The following is a 27,598-nucleotide window of genomic DNA, read 5'->3' on the forward strand; positions in this document are numbered from 1 at the left end:
CTGAGGAGCTGTTGGTGTTAGTTGAGGAGGGAGAGACTGTTGGTGTTAGTTGAGGGAGAGACTGTTGGTGTTAGTTGAGGGAGAGACTGTTGGTGTTAGCTGAGGGAGAGACTGTTGGTGTTAGTTGAGGGAGAGACTGTTGGTGTTAGCTGAGGGAGAGACTGTTGGTGTTAGTTGAGGGAGAGACTGTTGGTGTTAGTTGAGGGAGAGACTGTTGGTGTTAGCTGAGTGAGAGACTGTTGGTGTTAGTTGAGGGAGAGACTGTTAGTGTTAGCTGAGTGAGAGACTGTTGGTGTTAGTTGAGGGAGAGACTGTTGGTGTTAGCTGTTGTAGGATGTGTGTGCGTGTCATGTCTAATAATAATAATAATAATAATAATAATAATAATAATAATAATAATAATAATAATAAAAGACATTAATGTGTTGATAAACTGTTAAGTCTTTATTTAGCCAAGCAGTCCGTTATACACGCTGCAACATCCTACATTGAGTCAGCGAGCCGTAACCACCGCCACTGTCACCGTCTTGGGCACCGCCGTGGAATTGGTCACGTCACTCCTGGCTGGTGAATCAGGCCAAATACTTTCTGCGCGTGTGCCGGACCTGCGCGACGAACTGTGGTGAAACACGACGAAACCCAGAGAAACATGTGGTCACTGGTTGGGCGGCTGTTACTATCCGAGTGTGTGTGTGTGTGTGATAATCGTCCCTTAAAATATCGGTCAGCCTCGCTGTTCAATAATGCTTCATTCATATCGCACTCGAATCGGTGAATTTCCATAAAATCAGGATAAGGGCCGTATATAATTTGACTTTTGGAACTATGGTCGTTAAACGTTGTGAAAATTGAATACCTCTAATTTGCATTATTTTCATTGGGGAAGGTTCTCTCTACAGTTGTATAATACGGGAGGTTGAGGCGCACCTCCAGACAACTCATGACACGATAGTGAGCACGAAGATCCGAGTCGCTGTTATCAGCATTATGGCCTTGAAGCAACATATAACGGGATTGTCGAGTAGTAGTAAGTCAAGAGTAGGTCGGTTAGTACTTGGCAGGGCAGCCGCAGCCAGGGCTTGTTTTACACTAAGTATTTTGGAGCGTGCAACATCTAACCAACAAAATATAGCGTATCACATCGGCAGCAGAGCTGCGGCGCCTAACACGTACCTCCTCACACCACCCGGACGCGCAAGTCATGGTGGCTGGGCCTCACGCAAAATATACCAGTTTTGCGGACTGTTTTGATGGGAATTAAAGCCTAAATGTATGCAATATTATATGCAACATATTTTTGATGTATGTATATGATATGTAGTAATGTAACAGCTATGTAATTGTCTAAATAAGGTGGTTATCGTAGCCGTGGAATCGAATGAGCCACGTGGTAATGTTATGTCTCAGGGCGTCGACCAATCAGAGGCAGAACCGGCACTAAGCTCCGCCCAACAAAATCTAGCGGGCCAATAGGAGCGTCGTAACTATCTTATCCCTTCTGGCGCGGGATATGCCACTCCTCCCGACGGCACCAAAACAGAGGCGCTTGAAACCCTGAGTTCCAGTTGCCAAGTCGGTTGCGACAAGAGAACTAGAATGGAAGACTTGTGAAGCCTGAAGTGGCAGCGGCCAGCGACGCAGCGGTAGTGCCAGCAAGTTAGTGTCTGTCACGGAGACGACAAGGGACATGGACGGAGCGCGGCTGTGATCGACGTGACACGAGGTGTGAGAGTGGATGACACTCCACGCAGAGCTGGCAGGCGGAGGAGGAGGACAGCGGCTGCAGCAGACCTGTAGCTGAGTATTACTAGACACCCTTAGAAGAGCAGAGACAAGACACTTTACTGTGACGAAGAGCGAAACCCAAGACAGTGGACAGATGGTTAAGATGCCCCAGCGACAGCGGCACAACACAGGCGGGGGTGCCGGCGGGGCCGAGCTGCCCCTGCTGGACCCTGGCGTGATCGAGGCCCACAACGCCGTGACCACCACCCGCTGCTGCGTGCCCCTGGCGTGCGGCTGTCTCCGGGGCTACGAGCCCATCAACCTGGATTCCCCCACGGGCTGTGTCCGCGTTCATTGTAACAACGAGCACTGTACGCTGGGCAACCTCATGCACGGCGAGTGCTTCTCTGCATGGGAGGCGCACGTGCTGGCCTTTCTTAGGTCATGCGGCCGTGCTCGATCCTGGTCTGAGAAGCAACGTCTGCAGAATTTGTGGACAAAACGCGGGTACGACCTGGCGTACAGGGCGTGCTCCTGCTTATGTAGCCGCGGACACCTCCGCAAAGACTTAGATTGGACACCCCCAACAGAATCAGACGATGAAAATAGAACCAGAAAGAAGAAAAAGAACCGTCAGAACCAGAAGCCCACACTGGTGACGGTAGGCACCGGTGCCGCCGTCAATAACAACAACCCCATTACCAATAATAACAACACAGTTATCACCACCCTCAATTCCACTCCGGCCGGCGACGTCCTTGGACAACCGTGCCAACGTCACCGTAACAACTCCATCTCCTCGACGGGGTCCTCGCCGCCCTCAGACGCGCCCACCAGCCCTCACCACGCTGCCCTTGGCAAGCGCCGATCCAGAGACTTCTTCTCCGACAGAAGCAGGTAAGACCTCACCTCTCGTGCATGACCCTTGGTGCTGGCCCTTTGTTGCTGTCTCCCAGCAACACACGAATTGTTCAACTTACTATTGTACGAGTCTTAGTGGACACATCTCACGCGAGCTATAATGCTTTAATTATGCATAGTTCTAACACTGAACTGGTATCGTAAAACAGTAGTAATTATATAACAATATTTGTCACCGTGTCAGTTTCTACCTTTTAATATTATCAAGTTATACGAATTAATACACGAACTGCATGTTGTAAGACTTCTCTCTGTACAAAACAAGGTCTTGACTTCTTACTGCCGCTTTTCCGTGCGGTGGCCTTGAATATCTGACGTAGGGAGCCAAACCTTGACGTAACCCAACAAACCTGTCTATCATGTGTCACTCTTAAGTTGATCGAAAACTTCTCAGATGTATTTTCGTGTTTTCTAGAAGTGTGTCCTTGGTGAGGTGGAGAATATGTTAAAGAGAAGAGAACATGTAGAGAGAGAGAGAGAGAGACAGAGAATGAGAATAAGATAAAGACGAGCTTCGCGTTTAATGAGGCACCGTGGAGAGAACACCTGTAGGCTTACGAGCCGGGTATGTCATCACCACACAACACACTCTAATATGTCGTCACTGTCGCCACAACACACTCTTAAGTTGTCGTCACACCACACAACACACTCTAAGATGTCGTAACACCACACAACACATTGCACTCTAAGTTGTCGTCACACCACACAACACACTCTTAAGTTGTCACACCACAACGCACTAAGTTGTCGTCACACCACACAACACACTCTTAAGTTGTCACACCACAACGCACTAAGTTGTCGTCACACCACACAACACACTCTTTAAGTTGTCGTCGCACCACACAACTCACTAAGTTGTCGTCACACCACATAACACACTCTTAAGTTGTCACACCACAACGCACTAAGTTGTCGTCACACCACACCACACACTCTTAAGTTGTCGCACCACACACTCTAAGTTGTCGTCACACCACACAAAAAACGCTTCAAAACTAATGGTTAAAAGTGTCGTTGTGTTACCTCGCAACACACCACCAAACCCTGTGATCCTTCTAAGTGCTGCCGTTTTATCACACACAACCCCACTACTCCAACACACAACCCCACTACTCCAACACGCAACCCCACTACTCCAACACACAACCCCACTACTCCAACACACAACCCCACTACTCCAACACACAACCCCACACACAACACCACTACTCCAACACACAACCCCACTACTCCAACACACACCCACTACTCCAACACACAACCTCTCAACACACAACCCCACTACTCCAACACACAACCCACTACCCAACACACAACCCCTCTCCAACACACAACACCACTACTCCAACACACAACACCACTACTCCAACATACAACACCACTACTCCAACATACAACACCACTACTCCAACACACTACTCCAACACACAACACCACTACTCCAACATACAACAACACCACACCTTGTAATCGAGCGTCAGTCATCCCACCCAAAGGCAGCCACCCCTTCCTATTCTTCACCATATTTGCCACTATTATCCCGTGTAGTACACCTCTATTATACGTGGCCTGTACACTGTAATGCCCTCCTCCCTCCCAAGCCTCTCGTATTCACCCATTATCCCACACACACACACCTCCTTGCCTTTGTGCCTCGTAAAATGTTCGTATTATACCAAGTGCATTCCTATTCTTGGAGTTCGACGCGGCCCTCTCGTCATTATCCCTTATCGTCTTATGGGTCCATTTTTACGCACCAGTCAGTTTGGGGAGGTTTTGTGTATGCTAATTTGTCTAGGATTTATTTTAGCTTTTTTTTATGGGAGTTTTCTTGTAAAATAGTTAAGTGTTGTTTGTGGGGTTTTTTGTCGTATTGTGTTTGTCAATTATTTTTTTTTTAAATCTTTGTTGTTTCGCAGACACGTCCTCACAGCTAAAATTCCTTCATCCACACGTCCATTACAACACCAAAAAGGTTCCCTACACCAACGTCCTTTTCACAACAACAAAAAGTCCCTTCATCTCTACACGTCCTTCGATTAAAAGTTCCCTCTACACGTACACACGTCTATATCAATAATAAAGTTCCATCCACATACCCAAGTTTACTCTCAACTTCCCCACGTCCCTCACAACAAAAAGAAAAGTTCCCTTCGCATCTACACGTCCCGCAAAAAAAAAAAGTTCCTAGCGATAAAGTTTAAAAGATTTCTACCCTTGGTTATAATGATTGCCAAGAGGTGTTAGGTGGGTGAGTGAGGGCTGGGTGCCAAACCTCCCTAGTGCCCCCCAGCAGACCTTGAATTATCATGGCACTGTATTCCTGGCAGCTGGAGGGAGTGCCTGGAACATTTGTAACGATAAAGAACACAGTTACAATATATACTCGTATATATTCCTATTATGTATTTTGTATCTTCCTAATTCTATCTTTCTGTTTTAATTTCATTACCTTTTTTTGTATGTTACAAGAATGGATTATCTTTTTCACTCCTTTCGGTTGGGTGTTTCATTGCGTACTGTTTATGTCTTTGATGAAATGTGTTATTCTCATTGTTCGTAGCGTTTTGCCAATCATTCTCATAATAATGTACGTACAAGTCATTTTACCATTTTTCTTCCAGTCCTCTGCCCCTTTATACACTTTCATCCATCTACCACTTTGTACACTTTTCATCCATCTGCCACTTTATCGACTTTCATCCATCAGCCATTTTATCGACTTTAATCCATCAGTCACTTTTTTTCACTTTCATCTATCTGTCCACTTTTTACACTTCCATCCATATGCCACTTTGTGCACTTTTCATCTTAATGCCATTTTGTGCACTTTCATCCATCTGCCATTTTGTACACTTTCATCCATCTGCCACAATGTACACTTTCATCTGTCTGCCACTTTCTACCCGTCAGCCACTTTCTACACTTCATCCATCTGCTAATATGTACACTTTCATCCCTCTGCCACGTTGTACACCTCATACATCTGCCACTTTATTGACTTTCATCCAATAGCCACTTTGTTGACTTTCACCCGTCTGCCACTGTGCACTTTCCATTCATCTGCAACTGTCGACTTTCATCCCTCAGCCACTTTCTACACTTTGATCTATCTGCCACTTTAAACATTTTCATCCGTGTGCTACTTTGTACTCTTTCATCCATGAGCCACTTTGTACACTTTCATCCATCTGCCAATTTGTAAAATTTGCATCCATCAGCCACTTTGTACACTTTCATCCGTCTTCCACTTTGTATAATTTCATACGTCTGCCACTTTGTACACTCATCCGTCTGCTTTTTGTACACTTTCATCCGTCTGCCACTTTGTACACTTTTATCCGTCTGCATTTTGTACACTTGCATCCACCTGCCACTTTGCATTCGTCTTCCACTTTGTACACTTGCATCCACCTGCCACTTTGTACACTCATTCGTCTGGCGCTTTGTACACTTGCATCCACCTGCCACTTTGTACACGTTCATCCGTCTGCCACTTTGTACACTTTCATCCGTCTGCCACTTTGTACTCTCATCCGTCTGCCACTTTGTACACTTTCATCCGTCTGCCATCTTGTACACTTTCATCCGTCTGCCACTTTGTACTTTCATCCATCTGCCACTTTGTTCACTTTCACCCCGTCTGCCACTTTGTACACTCATCCATCTGCCACTGCACGCTTTCATCCGTCTGCCACTTTGTACACTTTCATCCATCTGCCACTTTGCAAACTTTCATCCGTCTGCCACTTTGTACACTTTCATCCGTCTGCCACTTTGTACACTTTCATCCGTCTGCCACTTTGTACACTTTCATCCGTCTGCCACTGTACACTTTCACCCAGTCTGCCACTTTGTACACTTTCATCCATCTGCCACTTTGCACACTTTCATCCGTCTGCCTCTTTATACACTTTCATCCATCTGCCACTTGCACACTCATCTGTCTACCACTTTGTACACTTTCATCCATCTGCCACTTTGCACACTTTCATCTCTCTGCCACTTTGTACACTTTCATCCGTCTGCCACTTTGCACACTTTCATTTGTCTGCCACATTGTACACTTTCATCCATCTGGCACTTTGTATACTTTCATTCGTCTGCCACTTTGCACACTTTCATCTGTCTGCCACATTGTACACTTTCATCCATCTGCACTTTGTATACTTTCATTCGTCTGCCACTTTGCACACTTTCATTCGTCTGCCACTTTGCACACTTTCATCTGTCTGCCACTTTGTACACTTTCATCTGTCTGCCACTTTGTACACTTTCATCTATCTGCCACTTTGTACACTTTCATCTGTCTGCCACATTGTACACTTTCATCCATCTGGCACTTTGTATACTTTCATCCATCTGCCACTTTGTACACTTTCATCTGTCTGCCACATTGTACACTTTCATCCATCTGGCACTTTGTATACTTTCATTCGTCTGCCACTTTGCACACTTTCATCTGTCTACCACTTTGTACACTTTCATCCATCTGCCACTTTGTACACTTTCACCTGTCTGCCACTTTGTACACTTTCATCCGTCTGCCACTTTGCACACTTTCATCTGTCTGCCACATTGTACACTTTCATCCATCTGGCACTTTGTATACTTTCATCCATCTGCCACTTTGTACACTTTCATCTGTCTGCCACTTTGTACACTTTTAACCTCTAGTTGTGTGTTCCTTTCATGTCTTTCTCATTTATGTCGTCCTTAACTTCCACCATAAATTTTCCTGCCTCTCAATTATTCATTAAACCACTCCCCTAGTAGAGCTCTCTCTCTCTCTCTCTCTCTCTCTCTCTCTCTCTCTCTCTCTCTCTCTCTCTCTCTCTCTCTCTCTCTCTCTCTCTCTCTCTCTCTCTCGTTGACATTGCATGACCTCACACTCCCACGTCATAGGTCAATCCACATTATTACCATCTACACCTAAATCTTTGTTGTTACTCAGGTGTGTTACTGTACAGGTGTCTTCGTTAATTATTACCTATGTGACTTTCTTCTATTGACATTTATTGTCCCATTAGGTGCGTGTGTTTTAGCTTATCTGCTTACAATTACCTTCTCAATAGTTCTGTGTAATGTAATGCTTATTTTATATTTAGAGAGTATGAGAGAGAGAGAGAGAGAGAGAGCGCCATCTAAAGGTAGCGAGAAGACAGACACACAAAGAGAGAGAGAGAAGTACCATCTAAAGGTAGAGACTGAACACAAAGAGAGAGAGAGCGAGAGAGAGAGAGAAGGCGAGAGAGAGAGGCGCACCATCTAAAGGTAGCGAGACAGAGACACAAAGAGAGAGAGAGAGAGAGAGAGAGAAGACCCACCATCTAAAGGTAGCGAGAAGACAGAGACACAAAGAGAGAGAGAGAGAGAGAGAGAGAGAGAGAGAGAGAGAGTATTGTTTCACTGTCTCTCAGAAACATGACCATCACGACCCTCATCCATCACCACAACCTCAGTTAATCTCATCACTATCTCCGGGTCTCTTCACCACTTATGTCTCTCTCACTCCTTTAGCCTTCACCTTCTTTCTCACTCTTGCTTTATTCTCCTCTCTTTTTCTCCATCACGTTTTGTCTCTTACACTATTTACCTCTCGCTCTCTCACGTTGTCTCCCTCACATTATGCTCCTCTCTCTCTCTCTCTCTCTCTCTCTCTCTCTCTCTCTCTCTCTCTCTCTCAAACCTCCCCTTCTCCTACTGTCACATTTCCTTCCCTCCACTACCTCTATCTCTTCCTCCTTCACTTTCTCCCTTCTTCCTCTCCCACCTTGTCCTAATTCCCTCGTTCTTCCCGTCTCCTTATACCTCACCTTCACCTTGTTCCTTATTGCAGCCCAACACTCTTTCTTTCTCCCTCCCTCCTTCCTTCCTTCCTTCCTTCCTTCCTTCCTTCCTTCCTTCCTTCCTTCCTTCCTTCCTTCCTTGCTCCCTATTTTTTGTATCTTCACCCTTTCTACTCCCCTCCTTTCTCTTCCGTCTTCTTTCTTCTCCTGTCTCATCCTCCTTTTCGATCCCCTGCCCATCCCCCCCCCAGTCTTACAGTATTAAATGGGACGGAAAGGCTGAAACCAAAGGCCGTGTGCTCATTTGTATTAGCCGTGTTGATCAACAAACTCCTCCCCCCCACCATCCTCCCACCACCCCTGGCGCTCCTCTCCTTACCCATTCCTGCCAACAACCCTACCCCCTCCCCCACCCAGGGAACACCATAAAATCTCAATGTGTAGTTCCTCCAAGTTTTGGGGTGTAGTCTCCTCTCTCTCTCTCTCTCTCTCTCTCTCTCTCTCTCTCTCTCTCTCTCTCTCTCTCTCTCTCTCTCTCTCTCTCTCTCTCTCTCTCTCTCTCTCAAACACTATTTCCTACCCTATCACCAACACTATCTACTACCCCCCTGCATCACTATCTACTACCCCCACCATCATAACCTATCCTACTACCCCACCATCACTATCACCTACCCCCCACCATCACCAACACTATCTACTACCCCCCACCATCACCAACACTATCTACTACCCCCACCATCACTATCTACTACCCCCACCATCACCAACACTATCTACTACCCCCACCATCTCCAACACTATCTACTACCCTCACCATCACCAACACTATCTACTACCCCCACCATCAACACTATCTACTACCCTCACCAACACTATCTACTACCCCCACCATCACCAACACTATCTCCCCCACAATCGACAATACTATCTCCTACCCCAACACTTTCTACCCCACCATCACCAACACTATCTCCTATCCCCAAAACCACCACCCCGCACCATCACCAATATTACCTGTATAATGAATTACTGAATATATCAGTAACATAAAATGCAAAATAAAAGAATAAATTTATATTTCATACACACTTATTACACTACCTGCAGTCATATATAGATTATGGACACACACACACACACACAGTATATAATATTGTTCAGGAAGGTTATTATCATACCTTCAGGAGTGTTGTCAGCTGAACTCTTCCCCTTGTGTTCTAATCCTAAATACCTCGGCTCCTTCAGTGCCTGAAATTGCCTCACGCGGGTTACATTGGCAACTAACTCTCTCTGGCACCACGACCCTGACACCATGCTCTGTGTATGTGAACAGTATACACACGATTCAATGCATAACCTGAGGAGGAACAAGGACGAATCAACGCATCACCAGTCAACGCATGATTTTAACGCATCTTCCTGACGTAGAAACTTGAACGCAATACCCAACGCAAAAATTTTAGGGACAGTCGACGCAGCAGGATTCAACGCCCCTTCACGCCATAGAAACACGAACACATCGCCTTCCCCAACCCTCAGAACAGGAGCGGTCATTACACCTCCGTACAACACCTCCACGTATAGGCAAACTAATTAACTCTAGTTCCGGGAATTTTCAAAACAGAAGTCATTCCCATTTTTTTTTGCGATATTAAAACAACTGATTGATACGGAAGTCATCAGCGAGGTATTTTATAAACACACGATTCAACATTTTCTCTTCGTCTCTTCAATACCGTGAATGAATATATAGATTTTTTTATTCATTGACTCATCGTGAATACAATTGAATTATTTTAATGAGTTTTCCGACTCTTGGCTGATGAGTCGCCGTGAGTTGGAATATTGACAGACTGTCTATAGGGCACCCGGACCTGCCCTATTATAATGCTAGAAATTGGTTGATTTTGAAATGAAATGGGTTGCATCTGAAATGGGTCAATTCTGAAATGAAATAGATGTGTGAATACCCCCCCAAAAAACGTATTTTTTTTAATTACATCCATTGAGTCTTTGTTAGTGCACTTTCCTTTTTTTTTTTTTTATCTAGGACGGGATATTGAAACGTCTAGTTAATTATACACCAACGCACACCTGGGTGGACGTGAGGAGGCTGGAATGGTTATGGGGGGATGGGAGCTCTGAATACTGTATTTTCTGTAGTGGAATCTAACCCGACTTTCATATAATTAAAAAAAATAACTAGTGGAATACCGTATGCTATTAAAAATGAACAGAAAAAAAGAATATTTCATTTAAAGGAAGTAGACTATAGATGACTCGTGTAATTTAGTAAAAGCAATAGAATATGGTGTAATTTTCTCAGCATCAAAAATAGAGGTTACTTATAAAATGAATAGGGGGTTAATTTAACACGTTTGAGACTCAATTCGAAAACCGAAAAATTAGTCTCTCTAACACACACACACACACACACACACACACACACACACACACACACACACACACACACACACAGAAGAGGTTATATTTTTTTAAGCTTCACCTCGGCAGTAAACAGAGGGACACATCACCGACTATTGGCGAAACCCCGGGTTCGCACTACCCCTATCAGTGTGAAGCCTCCTCACTGCCCCCATCATTGTGAAACCCTCTCACTGCCCCATCATTGTGAAGCCCCCATCACTATGAATCCTCCTCACTGCCCCCATCATTGTGAAGCCCCCATCACTATGAAGCCTCTTCACTGCCCTATAATTGCGAAGCCCTCTCACTCCCCTCATCATTGTGAAGCCTCCTCGCAGACCTATAATTGCGAAGCCCCTTCACTGCCCCCATCATTGTGAAGCTTCCTCACTGCTTCTTGGCGCCCCAATACACACACAGACACACATACATACATGAAGCTTAATGAACATAACAGTAGGCTAAGTAAAGCTTGTTGAATGTTGCTTTTTTTACACTGATGTATCCTGCTTGATCATGTTATATCCTGTTTGGTCATGCTGTGTATACCGATGGAGAGAGCTATTGAATATGTTTTATATACGGTGAAGCTGGTTTAATACCGTGGATACAAAGATGAAGCTCATGACTGTATTTTCTAGAGCAAGGAAGGTGTTATTACAGGTACTGAAATTGGTGATGCTTTCTGAAGTAAACGAATGGCAAAAAAACAGAGAATTAGTTGCTTAGAATACAAAAATAAATATCACGTTTTGTCTACATAAAAATCTCGAGTTTATAATATCTGGTTTAAAAATTTTTGATAGAAAATAAGAAAAAAAATCAATGAATAACTTTTTTTTCTCATTTTAAAAGTGGTAACAGTAGACAGAGACAATTTAAATAACGAGTTACTTAATGCACAAAGGCAGAACATACCATACAAAAAACTCAGATCAAACAACAATGACGCTAAATGGATAAATAATTACTTAAAGAACATTATTGGTCAAAGGAAGGCTATAGGTAGGAGGATAAATCGTGGCGAAATTTACCTCCGGGATTATGATAAGGTATTGGCCAGTAGTATTAAGACCGAGATAAGGAAAGCAAAGAGGAATAATCAGCTGAGGATAGCAAAGGAGGCGAAGACAAACCCCAAGGGATTCTATCAAATGTATTAAACTAAAACATGAGAAAAGATTGGGCCAATACAGTCAGATACTGGCGAGCTAACTGATAGCGACGGAGAAATGAGCAATAATCTGAATAAATATTTTTCAACAGTTTTCACCACCGAAAATTTAAACATGATACCCGAGGCACTGGCTCTATTCAGAGATAGTGAAGAAAACAAATTAAGCAAGATAGTAGTGACTAGTAACGATGTTAGTAAGCAAATAGACAAACTAAAGCCTAATAAGTCACCTGGTCCCGATGAGATAGTTGCCAGAGTATTAAAGGAATGTAAGGAAGAGCTTAGTATGCCCTTAGCAAAGTTGTTTAACATGTCCCTAAAAACAGGTGTAGTACCAGAATCCTGGAGGATAGCGAATGTAATACCGATTTCCAAGAAGGGGTATAGATCACTATCCTCTAACTACCGTCCAATCAGTCTAACATCAATTGTAGGCAAATTACTGGGAGCAATCATTTCAAACTCTATTCGAAACCACCTGGAGAAGCACAAATTGATCAATGATTCCCAGCATGGCTTCACAAGCTGGCGTTCATGTCTAACTAATCTATTAACATTCTTTTCATCAGTTTTCGAATCGGTGGACGAGGGGCACAATTATGATGTGGTATATCTCGACTTTAGCAAAGCCTTCGACAGAGTCCCCCACGAAAGACTAATAAGAAAGGTAAAAGCACATGACATTAAAGGTAATATTCTAAAATGGATTAGGGCGTGGTTAAAGGACAGGAAACAGCGAGTGAGCGTTAACCGCACTAAATCCCATTGGAGCAACGTCAATAGTGGAGTTCCCCAAGGCTCAGTACTTGGACCATTATTATTTATTATATACATAAACGACATAGATATCGGCATAGACAGCAACATAAGTAAATTTGCTGATGGCACTAAAATAGGACGTGTAATTAAATCTGACGAGGACTCAGCAAAACTACAGGAAGATCTAAACAAATTTTTCGAATGGTCTGAAAAATGGCAGATGAAATTCAATGTGGACAAATGTAAAGTACTCATTATAGGAGATGTAAACAGGGAAACCAGCTACCAGATGAACAACGATTCCATTGTGGAATCCGACAGCGAGAGAGATTTAGAAGTAATGATAAGTAGGAATCTTAAGCCAAGTAAACAATGTGTTTTTGCTCGTAACAAGACTAATAAAGTACTTGGGTTCATACAAAGGAGTGTTAGTTACAAGACTAGCAAGGTCATCTTAAAATTATATGTTGCGCTGTGAGACCTCACCTGGATTACGCAGTTCAGTTCTGGTCACCGTATTACAGAATGGATATAGAATCCTTGGAAAGAATCCAGAGGAGAATGACAAGACTAATCCCGGGCATTAGGAACCTTTAGTACAGAGACAGGTTAAAGCATCTTAATTTGCACTCCCTCGAGAGACGTAGAGGGAGGGGCGACATGATAGAGGTGTATAAATGGAAGTCAGGGCTAAACAAAGGGGACATTACAAAGGTACTCAAACTATCCAACCAGGAGCGAACTGGTAACAATGGTTTTAAATTAGACAAATTTAGATTTAGGCGCGAAATAGGTAAACACTGGTTTGGAAACAGAGTAGTGGATGAATGGAACAAGTTACCAAATATCATCATTAACTCGAATACCCTGGATAGCTTCAAACATAGGTTGGATGTTTATATGAGCAATAGGGGTTGCGTGTAAATGGGACTGCTGCAGTTTCCTCCATTCATATGTTCTTATGCTCTTATATATCGTGTTTGGTTTGTGACTTACACACACAACTCCGGCCATCGTCTGTTAAACGCACACACATATTTTGTTCTCTTATTAACAACTGAAAGAGATGTTATAAGGTAAATTAATATGACATAATATAAAGTTAAAGTAGATATACGAACAAGGAACATTATCGGCAACTGAGGGTGATGCCGCCAACATATCTGATGGCCGGGATGACACGCGAAATTTATATTTAGATTACTTTTAATGGTAAATCAGGTGCGTTTAATATTGATGTGGTGAAAATAACATACTGTATAATCGTAATCTCGTAAAACTGAGGTTATATATATATATATATATATATATATATATATATATATATATATATATATATATATATATATATATATATATATATATATATATATATATATATATATATATATATATATATATATACACACACCCCAAAGATATACTCGTATAATCTCAGTTTTATGACAAATATTAAGTTAATCTCAATTTTACGAGATACGTGACCTTCGATCCCTACAGCACAAGAACCGGATACCTTTTAGTATCAGGCCTCACTTGGTATGATTACTAATTATATTCCAGGTGTTGAAGGATAAGGACATTAAAGATAGTGAGTATAATTATTAGTCTCGTGGTACAGGAAATAAATATTATGTACGTAGACAACCCTGACCTTGACTCTCCTTCCAAACCAACCGTAAACCCCGACTCTAGTAATAACATTAATAATTCTAGTTGTAGTAGTAGTGGTGATGGTAGTGGTTAGTAGTGGTGATGGTAGTGGTTAGTAGTGGTGATGGTAGTGATGGTGGTAGGGGTTAGTAGTGGTAATAGTAGAGGTGGTAGTAGTAATAGTAGTAAAAAAGATAGTAATAGTGGCAGTAGTAGTGGTAGTAGGAGTAACAGTAATAGTAGTAGGAGTAATAGTAGTAGAGTTAGTATCAATAGTAAACAAACCACAAGGCCACTATACAGAGAATATACTAAAGACGACTTTGGTTAAGGTTAGGTTAAGTTTAGTGTGTTCGTGGTTAGGTTAGGTTAAGTTTAGTGTGTTCGTGGTTAGGTTAGGTTAAGTTTAGTGTGTTCGTGGTTAGGTTAGGTTAAGTTTAGTGTGTTCGTGGTTAGGTTAGGTTAGTTTAGTGTGTTCGTGGTTAGGTTAGGTTAAGTTTAGTGTGTTCGTGGTTAGGTTAGGTTAAGTTTAGTGTGTTCGTGGTTAGGTTAGGTTAAGTTTAGTGTGTTCGTGGTTAGGTTAGGTTAAGTTTAGTGTGTTCGTGGTTAGGTTAGGTTAAGTTTAGTGTGTTCGTGGTTAGGTTAGGGCGAGTCTAAACCCACCCACTTGTCAGTACTGTACTGTATATAATATGTACAGTACAGTACTGACAAGTCTACGGTTAACACACACGCACACACACACACACACACACACACACAGAAAAATAAGAATAAAATAAAAAACAGAGGATTGGTTGAATTTAAGGGAATTAATTGATGGATTTAAGAATTAATGAAAGGTTCTGAAGACCTGACAGCCGCACCCTTATTCACTACCTCCTAAGATGTCCCCACACACAACGCTTCCGTGACGCCTGCTGGACCACCACTCCACGACCCCCTGACGGAGACACGATGATCCTCCCATACTGGCCAGATATTTTGTAAATAATATTGATTATGTGTTAAAGGAATATCCTTCCTTCCTTAGGCTTTAGTAAGCCCCTTTATAATATTTATACTGTATATACTTGTCACACTTGCCAGATGCTTCTGGTGTTATTGTACAGGGGTACCTAGTGACAGCACTAGATCCCGCTTCTCTATCAAGGAATAAACAATTGAAATTGAAATTGAATTGAAAGGTTCTGTCCCTGGGATCAAGACGTGGTGTTATTGCTGGCGATATCTGGCAATTATCTGCCTAAGGATCGTAAGTTTCTTGCATGTTGTCATTCATTTATTTTCTATAACGAAAAGCAGTTCGTGTTTACTAACTAAACCAATGCCATCTGTGACACGTACTCGATGCCAGATGTTGCTAAGTGAGGGGGAAAATTTTGGCCGTAAGTGTGTGTGTGTGTTTTATGTGTGTGTGTAGGTGTGAAGTATGTCTTATAGTCTTGTGCCCACATGAGCATCCATGGCAATCATCCAACAACATAACTAAAGAAGACTACTGAGGATAAAATCTATTTTAAAATCTCACGTGATTATCAAGGATTCAAAATTAGAATTCTGATTTTAGATTAGATTCTGAATTTGGCAGAACAATCCACGAATAACCAAAGTTTATTGGCTATTGGCACTCCCTCCTCACACCCTTTGTGGAAGATGTAATATTAAAGTTTAAGGTGGGATCGCCAATTTGGAGTTTCTAAAAAAAAAAGATTTGACTGGTAACCTTGTAGAGTTGGCGTCGAAGCGGGAATTGGAAATCATCACCAAAGAAGATATTTGGCTCTAATTCCCAGGTGAGATTTAAGATTAGAATTCCGAGGTAGGAATTTTAGTGCGACTTTTGAACTGGGGCATTACAGTGTGAAGTGGGGATTTAAGGATATATAGTTGGAATGTCTAATGTCCAAATTTTAGGAAATGCGTGGAGATTGGAGTGGGCATAACGTAGGAACGAACAGAAGTGTAATGTAGGAATTTTAAAAGGCAGTACAGTAGGAAGCAGGAAGTGAGGTGTATCTTGAGAATCTGATTTGGAGTTACGACGAATTACAGGTGCAAATAACAACTCATAACATCTGCACGTTGACTAACATTATCTTTTCGCGTTAACATCAGCGCGTTCACTTACTATCTAACACGGCTCTCACACGGTAACAACAGGGCGTTCACAAACCTCGCCAATGCATTATGAGTTCACAAATAGACGCTCGGGGTCAGCTGGTTCCTCCTTTAAAACCCAGTGGACGGCTACAAGCAGCATGATCTCTGTTTGTTTGTTTACCAGCGCCAGGTATTCTTGAAGCTCAACCTTTGGCAGTCAGTTCACCAGCCGAGAGATAAGAGCCTTTAATATCCGTGTTGCAAATACAATTTTTAATATTAAATCCGCGTTAATTTATTATATTTTTGTTTATGAGGAAGAAAGATATTCGTTGATTCTGTGTGATAACTTGTGTGGCTGAGAGAAACCGGTAAATTCAACGGCTGTGCAACATTCACCTGACAAACATGAGAACGGCGGATCGATTTTTTCCCCGCTGCGCAAATAGGCTTTAATGTCCAGTTCCCGGACCTTTTCGCTCGTGCAATTTTTTTAATTAAATTCTACTCGTAGTTTCTAAAATGTGTTTGTGTATATATTCATAAGTCTCGGAAGATCATAAAAAATACATAAATATAATCCCCTGGTTGAAGAAAATGTTTAATACATGAAGCGTGAGGCGGAATGCACCAGAACAGGTTTAGTTGCGGGAACTGCAGGTCGGTCGGTTGGTGGGGCTGTGCAAGCCGCCACCTCCACCCCCCAGGGCCTGTGCCATAGAGGTGACTTTGCCAGACATGCAGGCTGGGGGGATGACCACAGCAGATGTCTTGCACAAGGACCAAAATAGTGCGCTAACTGCATTTTCTCTCCGATCAAATGCTGAGTGGGGTGACTGATGAGAAAAAGCTGTTTGCTAGGCATGTGGCTGGAGCGTCCGAGTCCATCCGAGGGAAAATGTATTCATACATTTCCCCGAGACTATATTTGATTTATGCTGGATTTGCCTTCTTTCCATATCTACTGATGACAGCACATGGTACTGCATGTGATATAAGCTATTAGTTTCGCAAAACAGAAAGCAACTGCGGATACTGTTGCAATAATCAAAGCAACCAGCTCAAGGAATCGGAGACGTGGCCACAACTGCGCACTAGAGCAGGACTGGTCCAAGGTTAGCAGGAGGGGAGGGAGGGGGGTGCGCGGTTGCCACTTGGGCGTTTTGTGGTTGTGGAAGGTGTGGGCGTGTAAGACTATAATGATGGCGATGATGAGTTTAGATGGTGATAAGGACACTGACGGATAGTGAAACGTGTTGTAGCGTTGACACGTAGAAACTGAGGGCCATCATTAGCTTGGACTCGACGCCTTATCGAATAAATGAAGAGTAAAACTGATGTAAGTAAATGATAGGTGTAGTATAACTGTGCTTGGATAATACAAAAACTGCGGGATTATGCTTGAGTGTAAAGCAGGCAGCTGATCAATAGGGAGATAAGTGAGCTGAGAGATAAGTAAGACGCACATATACACCCGGCGACCCACGTGGGCAGCCACTTCATTTATTGTGATGCTCAGTTGCCGAGTATTATTTATTTATTATATTACAACCACTTCACCACCCATTTTCATGCATCTTCCTCACGTTTTATTCCCTCTGTTCATTACCTCAGTATACACGGGTATTTGCTTTAGACTGTCGAAGGTCATACCCATCTCTCGCCATGTCGCAAGTGAAATAGAAAAATAAACGAATATAAAAGTCGTGGGTAACCGGTGAGCGCGTATACCCCATGAACTCCATAGACACCAGCCGAGCGTCTTTCATTCCCTCTCAAACTTTACGTAATTTTATGCCCTTCATTCAATTACCTGAAGCTTACTATTAAAAAGAAGCATTCCATATTCTAACGCCAGCTTAATGTATATATTTTCAATGGCGTTTATTTCCACACAACGTAAGGTAAATGATAGGGAGTTTATACAGATCTGTTACGTAACCTGGGGATACAGGGGAATGACGCATTACTGATAACTCTTATCCGGTGTTATGGTGCTTATATTATAATTGTTATGTAGCAATTAGTGATTACAACTGAAATGCGGTTACTGTTGATAATGATAATAATAATAATAATAATAATAATAATAATAATAATAATAATAGAAAAAACTTATATCAACTTTACGACGACTTATCTAAATATTTTGTATAAGAATTTAAGTCTGAATACAGTAATATATATATATATATATATATATATATATATATATATATATATATATATATATATATATATATATATATATATATATATATATATATATATATATATATATATAATGCAATTACTAAACGGATTATTTTTAAACGATCTGCCGTTCATAAACCCAAAATTTTATAAGTAAATTTTTAAGATAAATCTAGAATCTTAAAAAAGTCGTACAGAAGGTATTTTAAATTTAACGATAAAAATGGAAATTCCACAAGGAAATTAAAATATATTGGTAAAAAATTAATGTATATAAGGATGAAAGGGAAGGGAAGTTTGTGAGGCAACAGATAAGAACTTTTCTCGTTTTCCAAACTTAGACCATCGTGAAGGCTGTACCCCCTCCTTCCTCCGTGACACCCTTCCCCAGTTCATGACACCCTCCGACAGCTCCCCGTGAAACCTTCGATCCCCTTCGCTCCCCCATGACACCCTCCTCAAGTCCTCTCGTGACTTCCTTCCTTTGCTCCCCATGACACCTTTATTCAGTCCCCCGCGACACCCCCCGCCATGACACCCTTTCCCTGCCCCCTTAGACCCCAGTGACAGCCTCATTCAGTTCCCTCGTATTATCCCAGTCCCTTCGTGACACCCTTCCCAAGCGTGTGTGTGTGTGAAGGCCAGATATATGTCCCAATAACTCCCTCTCAAACATTGACTCAGAATACCTTGCACTGATCTTGATGCTCCTTTAAACCGAGGCATTTACACTAAAGTGGTTTTGCGTGGTTCCACTTGAGGCTTAATAAGGTAATACTATAAGATAAATACAAGGTTGGCGTCTGATGTGAGACAGGTCTTACTTCTACACCATTAGATAGATACTCACTAAAATGATCATACAAATTCATATTGGTTGTGTGTGTGTGTGTGTGTGTGTGTGTGTGTGTGTGTGTGTGTGTGTGTGTGTGTGTGTGTGTGTGTGTGTGTGTGTGTGTGTGTGTGTGTGTGTGTGTGTGGGTCCACCAAAGATAACCCAAGAGAGATGTTCACAGCTTACAACACTTGGGGTGTTTTCTTAAGAGTGTTCGTGTTTATACCTTCACGGTTTATAGAACAATGTTAAGTTAGGAAGTCTTCTGTTTGTTGTAGAAGGCACCGACGGAAGAGGTGGTGGAGGAGGAGAGGAGAGACAGGAGAAGATGGAAGCGAAGGAGGAAAGAGGCAATATAGGAGGTGGAATCGGAGGCAAGGGAGCGGAGGCGGAGGTTGTCTTGACAGTGTGGTTATGCAGGCGTCCGATAGAGGCGCTGCCATCAACACGGAAATGAAGGTGTGTGTGTGTGTGTGTGTGTGTGTGTGTGTGTGTGTTTGTGTGTGTGTGTGTAACGGACGTGAAGGTCAAGTAAACAAAGAATAAACTGCCTCGTCCTCTGGTACTCCGGAGGACACCAGACTGTCCTCAGCGTGGGGAGGAGGGAGGGACAGTCTGATAAGCTCCTCATGCACAGTATCTGACTAGCAACAGCAACAACAACGCAATCTTATCTAAATCTGATTGTCACCAGCGGGGCACACAGCAATAGTGTGAACTCAGGAGTCCTTATAATTGGTGGGATCTGATTAACAACGTTTCTGGTAGGCGTTTGTAAGGTTATTCTCGTTGACGACAGGAAGCATTGGCACCCTGGGAGACTCGTCAGATAAGGCTACCAAAAACACCATTCAAAATCAACGACCGAGTATGATAACTGACACATTCCACACATTTTCTGGTGTTATCACGGTGTTGTTGGTGTTATCACGGTCTTGTGGGTGTTATCATGGTGTTGTTGGTGTTATCATGGTCTTGTGGGTGTTATCACGGTGTTGTTGGTGTTATCACGGTCTTGTGGGTGTTATCATGGTGTTGTTGGTGTTATCATGGTCTTGTGGGTGTTATCACGGTGTTGTTGGTGTTATCACGGTCTTGTGGGTGTTATCACGTTGGTGTTATCATGGTCTTGTGGGTGTTATCACGGTGTTGTTGGTGTTATCACGGTCTTGTGGGTGTTATCATGGTGTTGTTGGTGTTATCACGGTCTTGTGGGTGTTATCATGGTGTTGGCGTCTGACGGGTAACAATAAGGCAATGATAAGACAACAGCAACAGCAGCAAGGAGAGGTAACAAAGGATTCGCTAATCACCCGTTAATCAGTCGATCACAGATTAGACAGTCTGGCCTCTTCCTTTTTGTGAAATGAAGGTAATGACCTCTTTCTCTCTCATATATATATATATATATATATATATATATATATATATATATATATATATATATATATATATATATATATATATATATATATATATATATATATATATATATATATATATATATATATATATATATAATTTTTTTTCCACATCCCTCTGGTTAGTAAATTTATTTCACCAATTGGACCAATCGGAAAGAAGTTCCCTCCCTCACCCCACGTTGTAATTGGTTGAAACAAGTAACTTAATCATGACCGTAATGATATCGAATAGCCCGTCCTAATTTTGGCCCACCCCACCCCTAAAAAAAATAGTCATTATTTTATATAAGAACGAACCGTGGAAATAGAGGAAAGATAAATAATAATATACTGAAAATGAAAACAAATATTTAATGTATGTATAAAAGTCATTATTAGTGAATTGGGCAGTTAACATCTATGGGTGGTGACGGTGGTGAGGGAGGGAGGAGGTGAGAAGAATGTTAGCTTGGTGAGGGAAGGTGGTGAGTAGGCAGGGAATGGGGACGGAGGCAATAGGGAGGTCGAGGAAGGGAAGAGGGTGTAGTTAGGTAGGTTGGGGAAGGGGAAGCAGGTAGGTTGAGGAGAGGGAAGGCAGGTAGGGTAGGTCGGGAAACGGGAAGGTGGGGCAGGTAGGTTGAGGAGGGAGAGGGGGGGATGGGAGGGTCTCTTCGTTAAGCCTAGCCGTGAAAGGCCCTTTGACGCGGTCACCGCCAGCTATTGATGACGTAAAAGCCTAATTAGTTAATTATACACAGGGTAACTAGCATCACACGGAGCCCTAGCGGGGATGGCAGGAGGCAACCTTTTGACGTCGTCGGCAGACAGGTATTCACTATCTCCTGTGTGTGTGCGTGCGTGCGTGCGTCTGCGTGTGTCCGTGTGTATCTGTGACATGTCTCGTCAATCTAAGAAATAAATAAATGACAGTAGAGAGAGAGAGAGAGAGAGAGAGAGAGAGAGAGAGAGAGAGAGAGCGAGAAATAGGACCTCCCCATGAAATTGGCTATTTTCTCGGAGTCGAAACACTTCAACGGTTTGTTATTGGTGTCCCACGCCGGTCATAAAAGGTTCGTTCCTGTCCTCACGCTGTAGTGTCTCGATATTTATTTTATTTATTTGATTACTTGTCTTTTAAGAGAGAGGCAGACAGAGACCTAATTACCATTCCTTCACGTATACAAGCTGATTCATTTATTATTTACAAACAATCATCAAAATATTGTCTTTTTTCCCTCAATTTTTTTTTTGTTCTCCTTGTTGAGTTTCATCTCCTAAAGGCCATAAAAGTGTGTGTCGAGGTTCCTCCCTGGTGGTTCCTGCTGTGGCTGGGTGGGGAGGATGTCGTGGGTCGTTCGGGACACCTACATCAGGAGAGGAGGAAGAGGCTTGCGTAACTTCCTGACAGGGGGGGGGGGACAGGAGGAAGACTTACCACACACACACACACACACACACACACACACACACACACACACACACACACACACACACACACACACACACAATGTTCAAATGATTCACGACTTTTAATTTGTAGGTTAAACAGAATGAGATGAATAACTCTTGAAACACTGTAGAATGACACAACAGCTAATCAAAGAAAATAGAATGACACAAAACAAAGTTAAAAACATGAATTAAAAAGAAATACAGAGGAGCTTGAGGACTCTTAGAGATCTTGAGAGCCCCTGGGCCAAAGAGGCGCCCGACCAACAGACATACCTGACCGACCGACCCACCGACCAACGTAACGGCTTCATGTAACACAAGTGCCTGTTGTAACCCACCACCCACGTCCTCTCTCTCCTTCCCCTTCGTTCTCCTTTCGTTTTATGCTTCTTCTTTTGTTCTGTTTAAACCCACTCCTCCCGTCCCTCCCTCCCTACCCCCCCTCCCCCCATTTTGCTTTCAGCCTTTTCTTTATTTTTAATCTTTTGTTCTGTTTTATCCCCAACTCCTCATTTCATGCCTGTATTTTCTTTTTCGTTTAATATTTTTTTTTTTTTTACAGTCTCTTGATCTCCATAATCTCTTATCTCACATTCTTTCTTTCCTCCACTCAGTAGTCTCTTTTGCTTTCATTTATACATATATTTTTATCATGTTCTATTTATTCTCATTCGTTCTGTGACTTCATTGTACGTGTGCTTTTTCTCTTTTTGTTTTTCATATACTTTATTCTATTGTCTTATTCCTCTATGCCTGCAATCGTTTTCCGGGTCATATACATATATATTTTTTTATCCATTGTTCTGCTTAACTATATAGTCTGTAGTCTCTCTCTCTCTCTCTCTCTCTCTCTTTTGCTTTCTCTTTCTGCTTGCATTCTCTCTTTGTTCTAACTTTGTGTGCTATTGTTCCACTTCATCCATTCCCCCCCATTCGCGTTCTGCTTGTGTTCTCTCGTTTCGTATCTCGTCTATTGTTCTCTACGCGTATTGAACGAGAACCCTTTTAGTAATTTATGTGCCAATATTACCTCTCCTTCCTGTTTACATAAGGTTCTACAATAAATTTTGCTTAAAGTTCTACAATACGTTCAGCGTAAGGTTCTACAATAAGTTCTGGGTAAAGTTCTACAATAAGTTCTCCGTAAGGTTCTACAATAACTTCATCATATCGATTTTTTTTACATTTCTTTAGTTCCGTTTCTTTTGTGATCAGTTTGTTTGTGCTTTTGTTAATATTGATCTCCCCCTTTTTATTGTCTTTTGTTTGATAATTGTTTTTACGTGAAATGTTCTGTTCTTAAACTGTTGACTTTTATTTAGATCCCGTTGGGTTTATATAAGCAATAGAATATAAATAATTTATAATGGGTTATTTATGTTTGTATGTAAATGCTTTCTATGCTGGGGTTAATTCTGAAAGTTACAGGAGGGGGCTGGCAAATTCTGAAAGTTACAGGAGGGGGCTGGCAAATTCTGAAAGTTACAGGAGGGGCTGGCTAATTCTGAAAGTTACAGGAGGGGGCTGGCAAATTCTGAAAGTTACAGGAGGGGGCTGGCTAATTTGAAAGTTACAGGAGGGGCTTGAAAGTCACAGGAGGGGGCTGACTAATTCTGAAAGTTACAGAGGGGCTGGAAAGTTACAGGAGGGGCTGGCAAATTGGAAAGTTACAGGAGGGCTGGCAAAAGTTACAGGAGGGCACTAATTCTGCAGGAGGCTGGCAAATTCTGAAAGTTACAGGAGGGGCTGGCAAATTCTGAAAGTTAAGGAGGGCTGGCTAATTCTGAAAGTTACAGGAGGGGCTGACAAAGTACAGGAGGGGCTGGCAAATTCTGAAAGTCACAGGAGGGCTGACTAATTGAAAGCTAATTCTGAAAGTCACAGGAGGGGGCTGGCTAATTCTGAAAGTCACAGGAGGGGGCTGACTAATTCTGAAAGTCACAGGAGGGGGCTGGCTAATTCTGAGTCACAGGAGGGGGCTGACTAATTCTGAAAGTCACAGGAGGGGGCTGGCAAATTCTGGAGAATAATTCTTTCTGTTTTAAGGGATAATCTCGTCAATGTTGGGTTAATTAAATATGTCTTGCTTATCGGTGTGGGTCATCGTGAACAATGTGGTAGAGGAGGTAGTGGTGGGGGGGTGGTGGGCCATCCTCGTTAAGTAATGTAAGGAAGGTCAGGTAAAAGGCCAAGCGCTTGTTTCCTAACCTTATTTATCTCCTCTCTTACTTGTTGACATTTAGAATATTTTTTTGTTTTTGTTTTTGACGTCTTGATGTTGTATTTGACCTTTGATTTGCTCATTGCTTGTGTTGTCACTTGTTGGAGGGGTGGGTGGAGGGGGGTCAGTGTTTTAGTTTTTTCTTGTTCTTGTTGTTTATGCGTGATATATTTTTTTTTTAAGTTTTCGTTTATTTTTTTTATTCCTTGTTCCTTATGTTTTTTTTATTCCTTGTTCCTTATGTGATTCGTTCTGTTACACACACACTTTTATCGTCGTCTCCTCTCAGTTAACGTGGTTGACAGCTCTCCATTCCTTAACTGGTATCTTGATATTGACTCCATTTGTAGACTTCTGTTTCCTCTTGACACCATTATCGCCGCTCCACTTTTTTACCCCTACATTCTCTCTCCTCCTCCTTATGGTTTCCTGTTTTATTCCCAGGTTATTATGATTATTTTGTATCCTTGATTTCGTAGTTTTCTTTTCTTTTTAAAGCTTATTTTCATCTTCATTTATTCTGTATTTTCTCTTATTTCTTCTATCTTGTTTTTTTCTAGTCAAAGCTTCTATTTGTTGTCCTTTTTTTTATGCCCCATTTCTTAGTTCCTTTACAAGTAGTATTTATCTCTCTCGTCTACACTAACTCTTCCTCTGCTTTCTTCTTTATCCCTATTGTCATTTTTTAACTCATTTACTTCGTTCAAAAAACTTTCTTCCTTTTTCATTATCTTCAATTTGTTCCTTTCCTCCAATTTTTACTTCCTTCTTCTTTAAGTTTAAACATCTTTTCTTCCTTCTCTCAGTCATTCCAACTCACTGTTTCTCCCCTTCTTTCCTTTTCTCCTCCTCCTCCTTCAGCGCCTCCTCCGTGATCCGCCTTGGCAGGGTTCCAGAGGGCTCGGGCCAGCGATCACGGTCACCTCTCCAAGGACTCACTGAGGACTCTCCGATCCAGCCAACTCAACTCGTCTTTTTCGAGAACCCTTCCAAATCTCCTCCAAGACAAAGGAGAAATACACACACACACAAAGGAATAAATATGCATAAGACCCTAGAAAGAAGGACTATATTATCTGAAGGAATCATATTCTTGGCATTAATGCTCTTATAAGACGCTAGCGGAGAAGGCATGAGTTTTTTCCTCTTCCTCCTCCTCCTCCTCCTTCTGGTGCTGCTGGTGTATCGATTGCCAGGCCGGATAGACAAAGAGTCGTCAAGGTCACGTGAGGGGGGGGGGTAGAGAGGGATTCTGGAAGCGTGAGGGAGAGAGAGCGAGCGAAAGAGAGCTCTGGAAGGTTTACTGGGTCCAGGAGGTTGTGTGGTTAGCGTTATGGAAAAAACTGCAAGACGCCTCCGGTAAATTGTAGTATGAATTGGATGAGGCTGCAGCATACCATTCTGGGCGAGGGTTAGAGAATTCTGGAAGGTTGGGTGGGGTCTGCGGGTCTAACAGAATGGACGTCATAAACACAAAAAAAAGAAGAAAGAAATATAGATGCTTGAGGTAAATTGTAGGACGAATTGGATGGAGGCTTCTGTCACTTGTTTCCTGGAATTGTGTGAGAGGTTTCTGGAAAACTTATGATGGGGTACAGATGTTGTCGTAGTTGTAGCTGGAAAGATAACACACTCCAAAATATCAGCTGATGTAAGATTCAGAGATGTTACGCTGTTTATTCTGAAGTCTTGTCGTGATGATGGTGTTGGAGGATGTGTGGGGGGGGGGGCATGGGGTCAGAGAGGTTCTGGTGGAAAGATCTAGAAAGACCTGCGGATGCCACAGTGCTGAAAGATGGCTGGTGCTGCTAGTAGTCTGGATGGCTGGAATGGTCCACCTCCCACCACCATCTGGAGCCATCATGAATGAGGAATAACGGTCCCAGACGCTTGGTTTTATGCCTTTGTAAGACTGCGATACCACACATTTAAAACCAACCACACCCTCTTCTCTGACTACCGCGCTCTTAAAGTTCACCAGTGGTTCCGGCTCCAACCTTGTATATAAAAAAAAAAAAGTAGAGACAATATTTAAAGTTAGGACAGATATCAGAATACTGTACAAAGTTTGTTCTTTTGGCCACCTTTGTCACAGCCATGGATGGGATGATGTTATTGTCAGGTGATAATGATGATGGTGATGTCAGCAGCATTCTTAAGTACTCGTCTACGACAGAATCATTGTGACAAAGAATTTTGATACACTCATGGCTGGTTCAACATGCATCTCGTAACAAGTAAACAACGCCGATTACTTCCCTTTATCACGTTACAAACACGGTCGTAGATATAAGTGTTACGTACCTTCGTGTTTACATTGTTTATCATGTAGAATAAAGATGTGATTTTATTAAGTAATATCGACTGCCCTCCGCTTCATGATCACCCGATACCCACCCCGCCCTGATGACGTCATCCGAGGAAAGGACAACAAAGATCAACTGTAAACAGACAGGGTCGAGGAGAGGCGTTTGACGTCACTCTCCACCACCGTCATGAACTGGTGACTGACTCTCTTGTGGTAGTCATTATTCATGGCAGGACGATCCAGGTCAGTGTGTGTGTGTGTGACTTTTGAATGTCTTCACCTTAAGAGAAAAACGAGAGAGTATGAGAAGGAAGGAAGAAGGAGAGATGGGGAAGAGAAAGAGGGAGTGAAAGAAAGGAGCGGAAGGGAGACAAGATCTTGTTATCGTGTTATCAGAGGCAGTAATCTCTTTTGGTGTCGTTTTGTCCATAAGAAGCTCGTGCTAGAGGGAGGGAGGAAACGAAGGAAGGAAATTGACGAAGTAGAGCAGAAGGAAGGAGAAGGAGAGGGGGGGGGGAGAAAGAGGGAAGGAGACAAGGTAGATTAATAATATTAGTGTTGAAAGAATTATATGTTGGCCTTGGAACACACACACACAGACACAAAACCAGTAGATAAACACA

General features: G+C 42.4%; 1 protein-coding gene and 1 long non-coding RNA gene across 3 annotated transcripts in view; both read left to right on the top strand.

Annotated features, from left to right (window-relative positions):
• The first annotated feature begins 1,537 nt into the window (after positions 1–1,537).
• LOC121858426 (headcase protein-like) overlaps positions 1,538–27,598 on the top strand; it is a 127,718-nt gene continuing 101,657 nt past the window's right edge. For both annotated transcript variants that reach the window (XM_042354875.1, XM_042354876.1), the window contains exon 1: positions 1,538–2,622. In XM_042354875.1, coding sequence (XP_042210809.1) covers positions 1,880–2,622 — 743 coding nt within the window. In that variant the 5' untranslated portion in view covers positions 1,538–1,879. The remainder of the gene's footprint in view (positions 2,623–27,598) is intronic.
• On the top strand, positions 15,040–16,865 carry LOC121858430. The gene is made up of 2 exons (XR_006087430.1): positions 15,040–15,302; positions 15,648–16,865. It is a non-coding gene; the product is annotated as an uncharacterized LOC121858430 (long non-coding RNA).

Source organism: Homarus americanus, unplaced genomic scaffold (assembly GCF_018991925.1).
Source record: "Homarus americanus isolate GMGI-L3 unplaced genomic scaffold, GMGI_Hamer_2.0 scaffold57980, whole genome shotgun sequence".
In the NCBI taxonomy this organism is placed as follows: Eukaryota; Metazoa; Arthropoda; class Malacostraca; order Decapoda; family Nephropidae; genus Homarus; species Homarus americanus.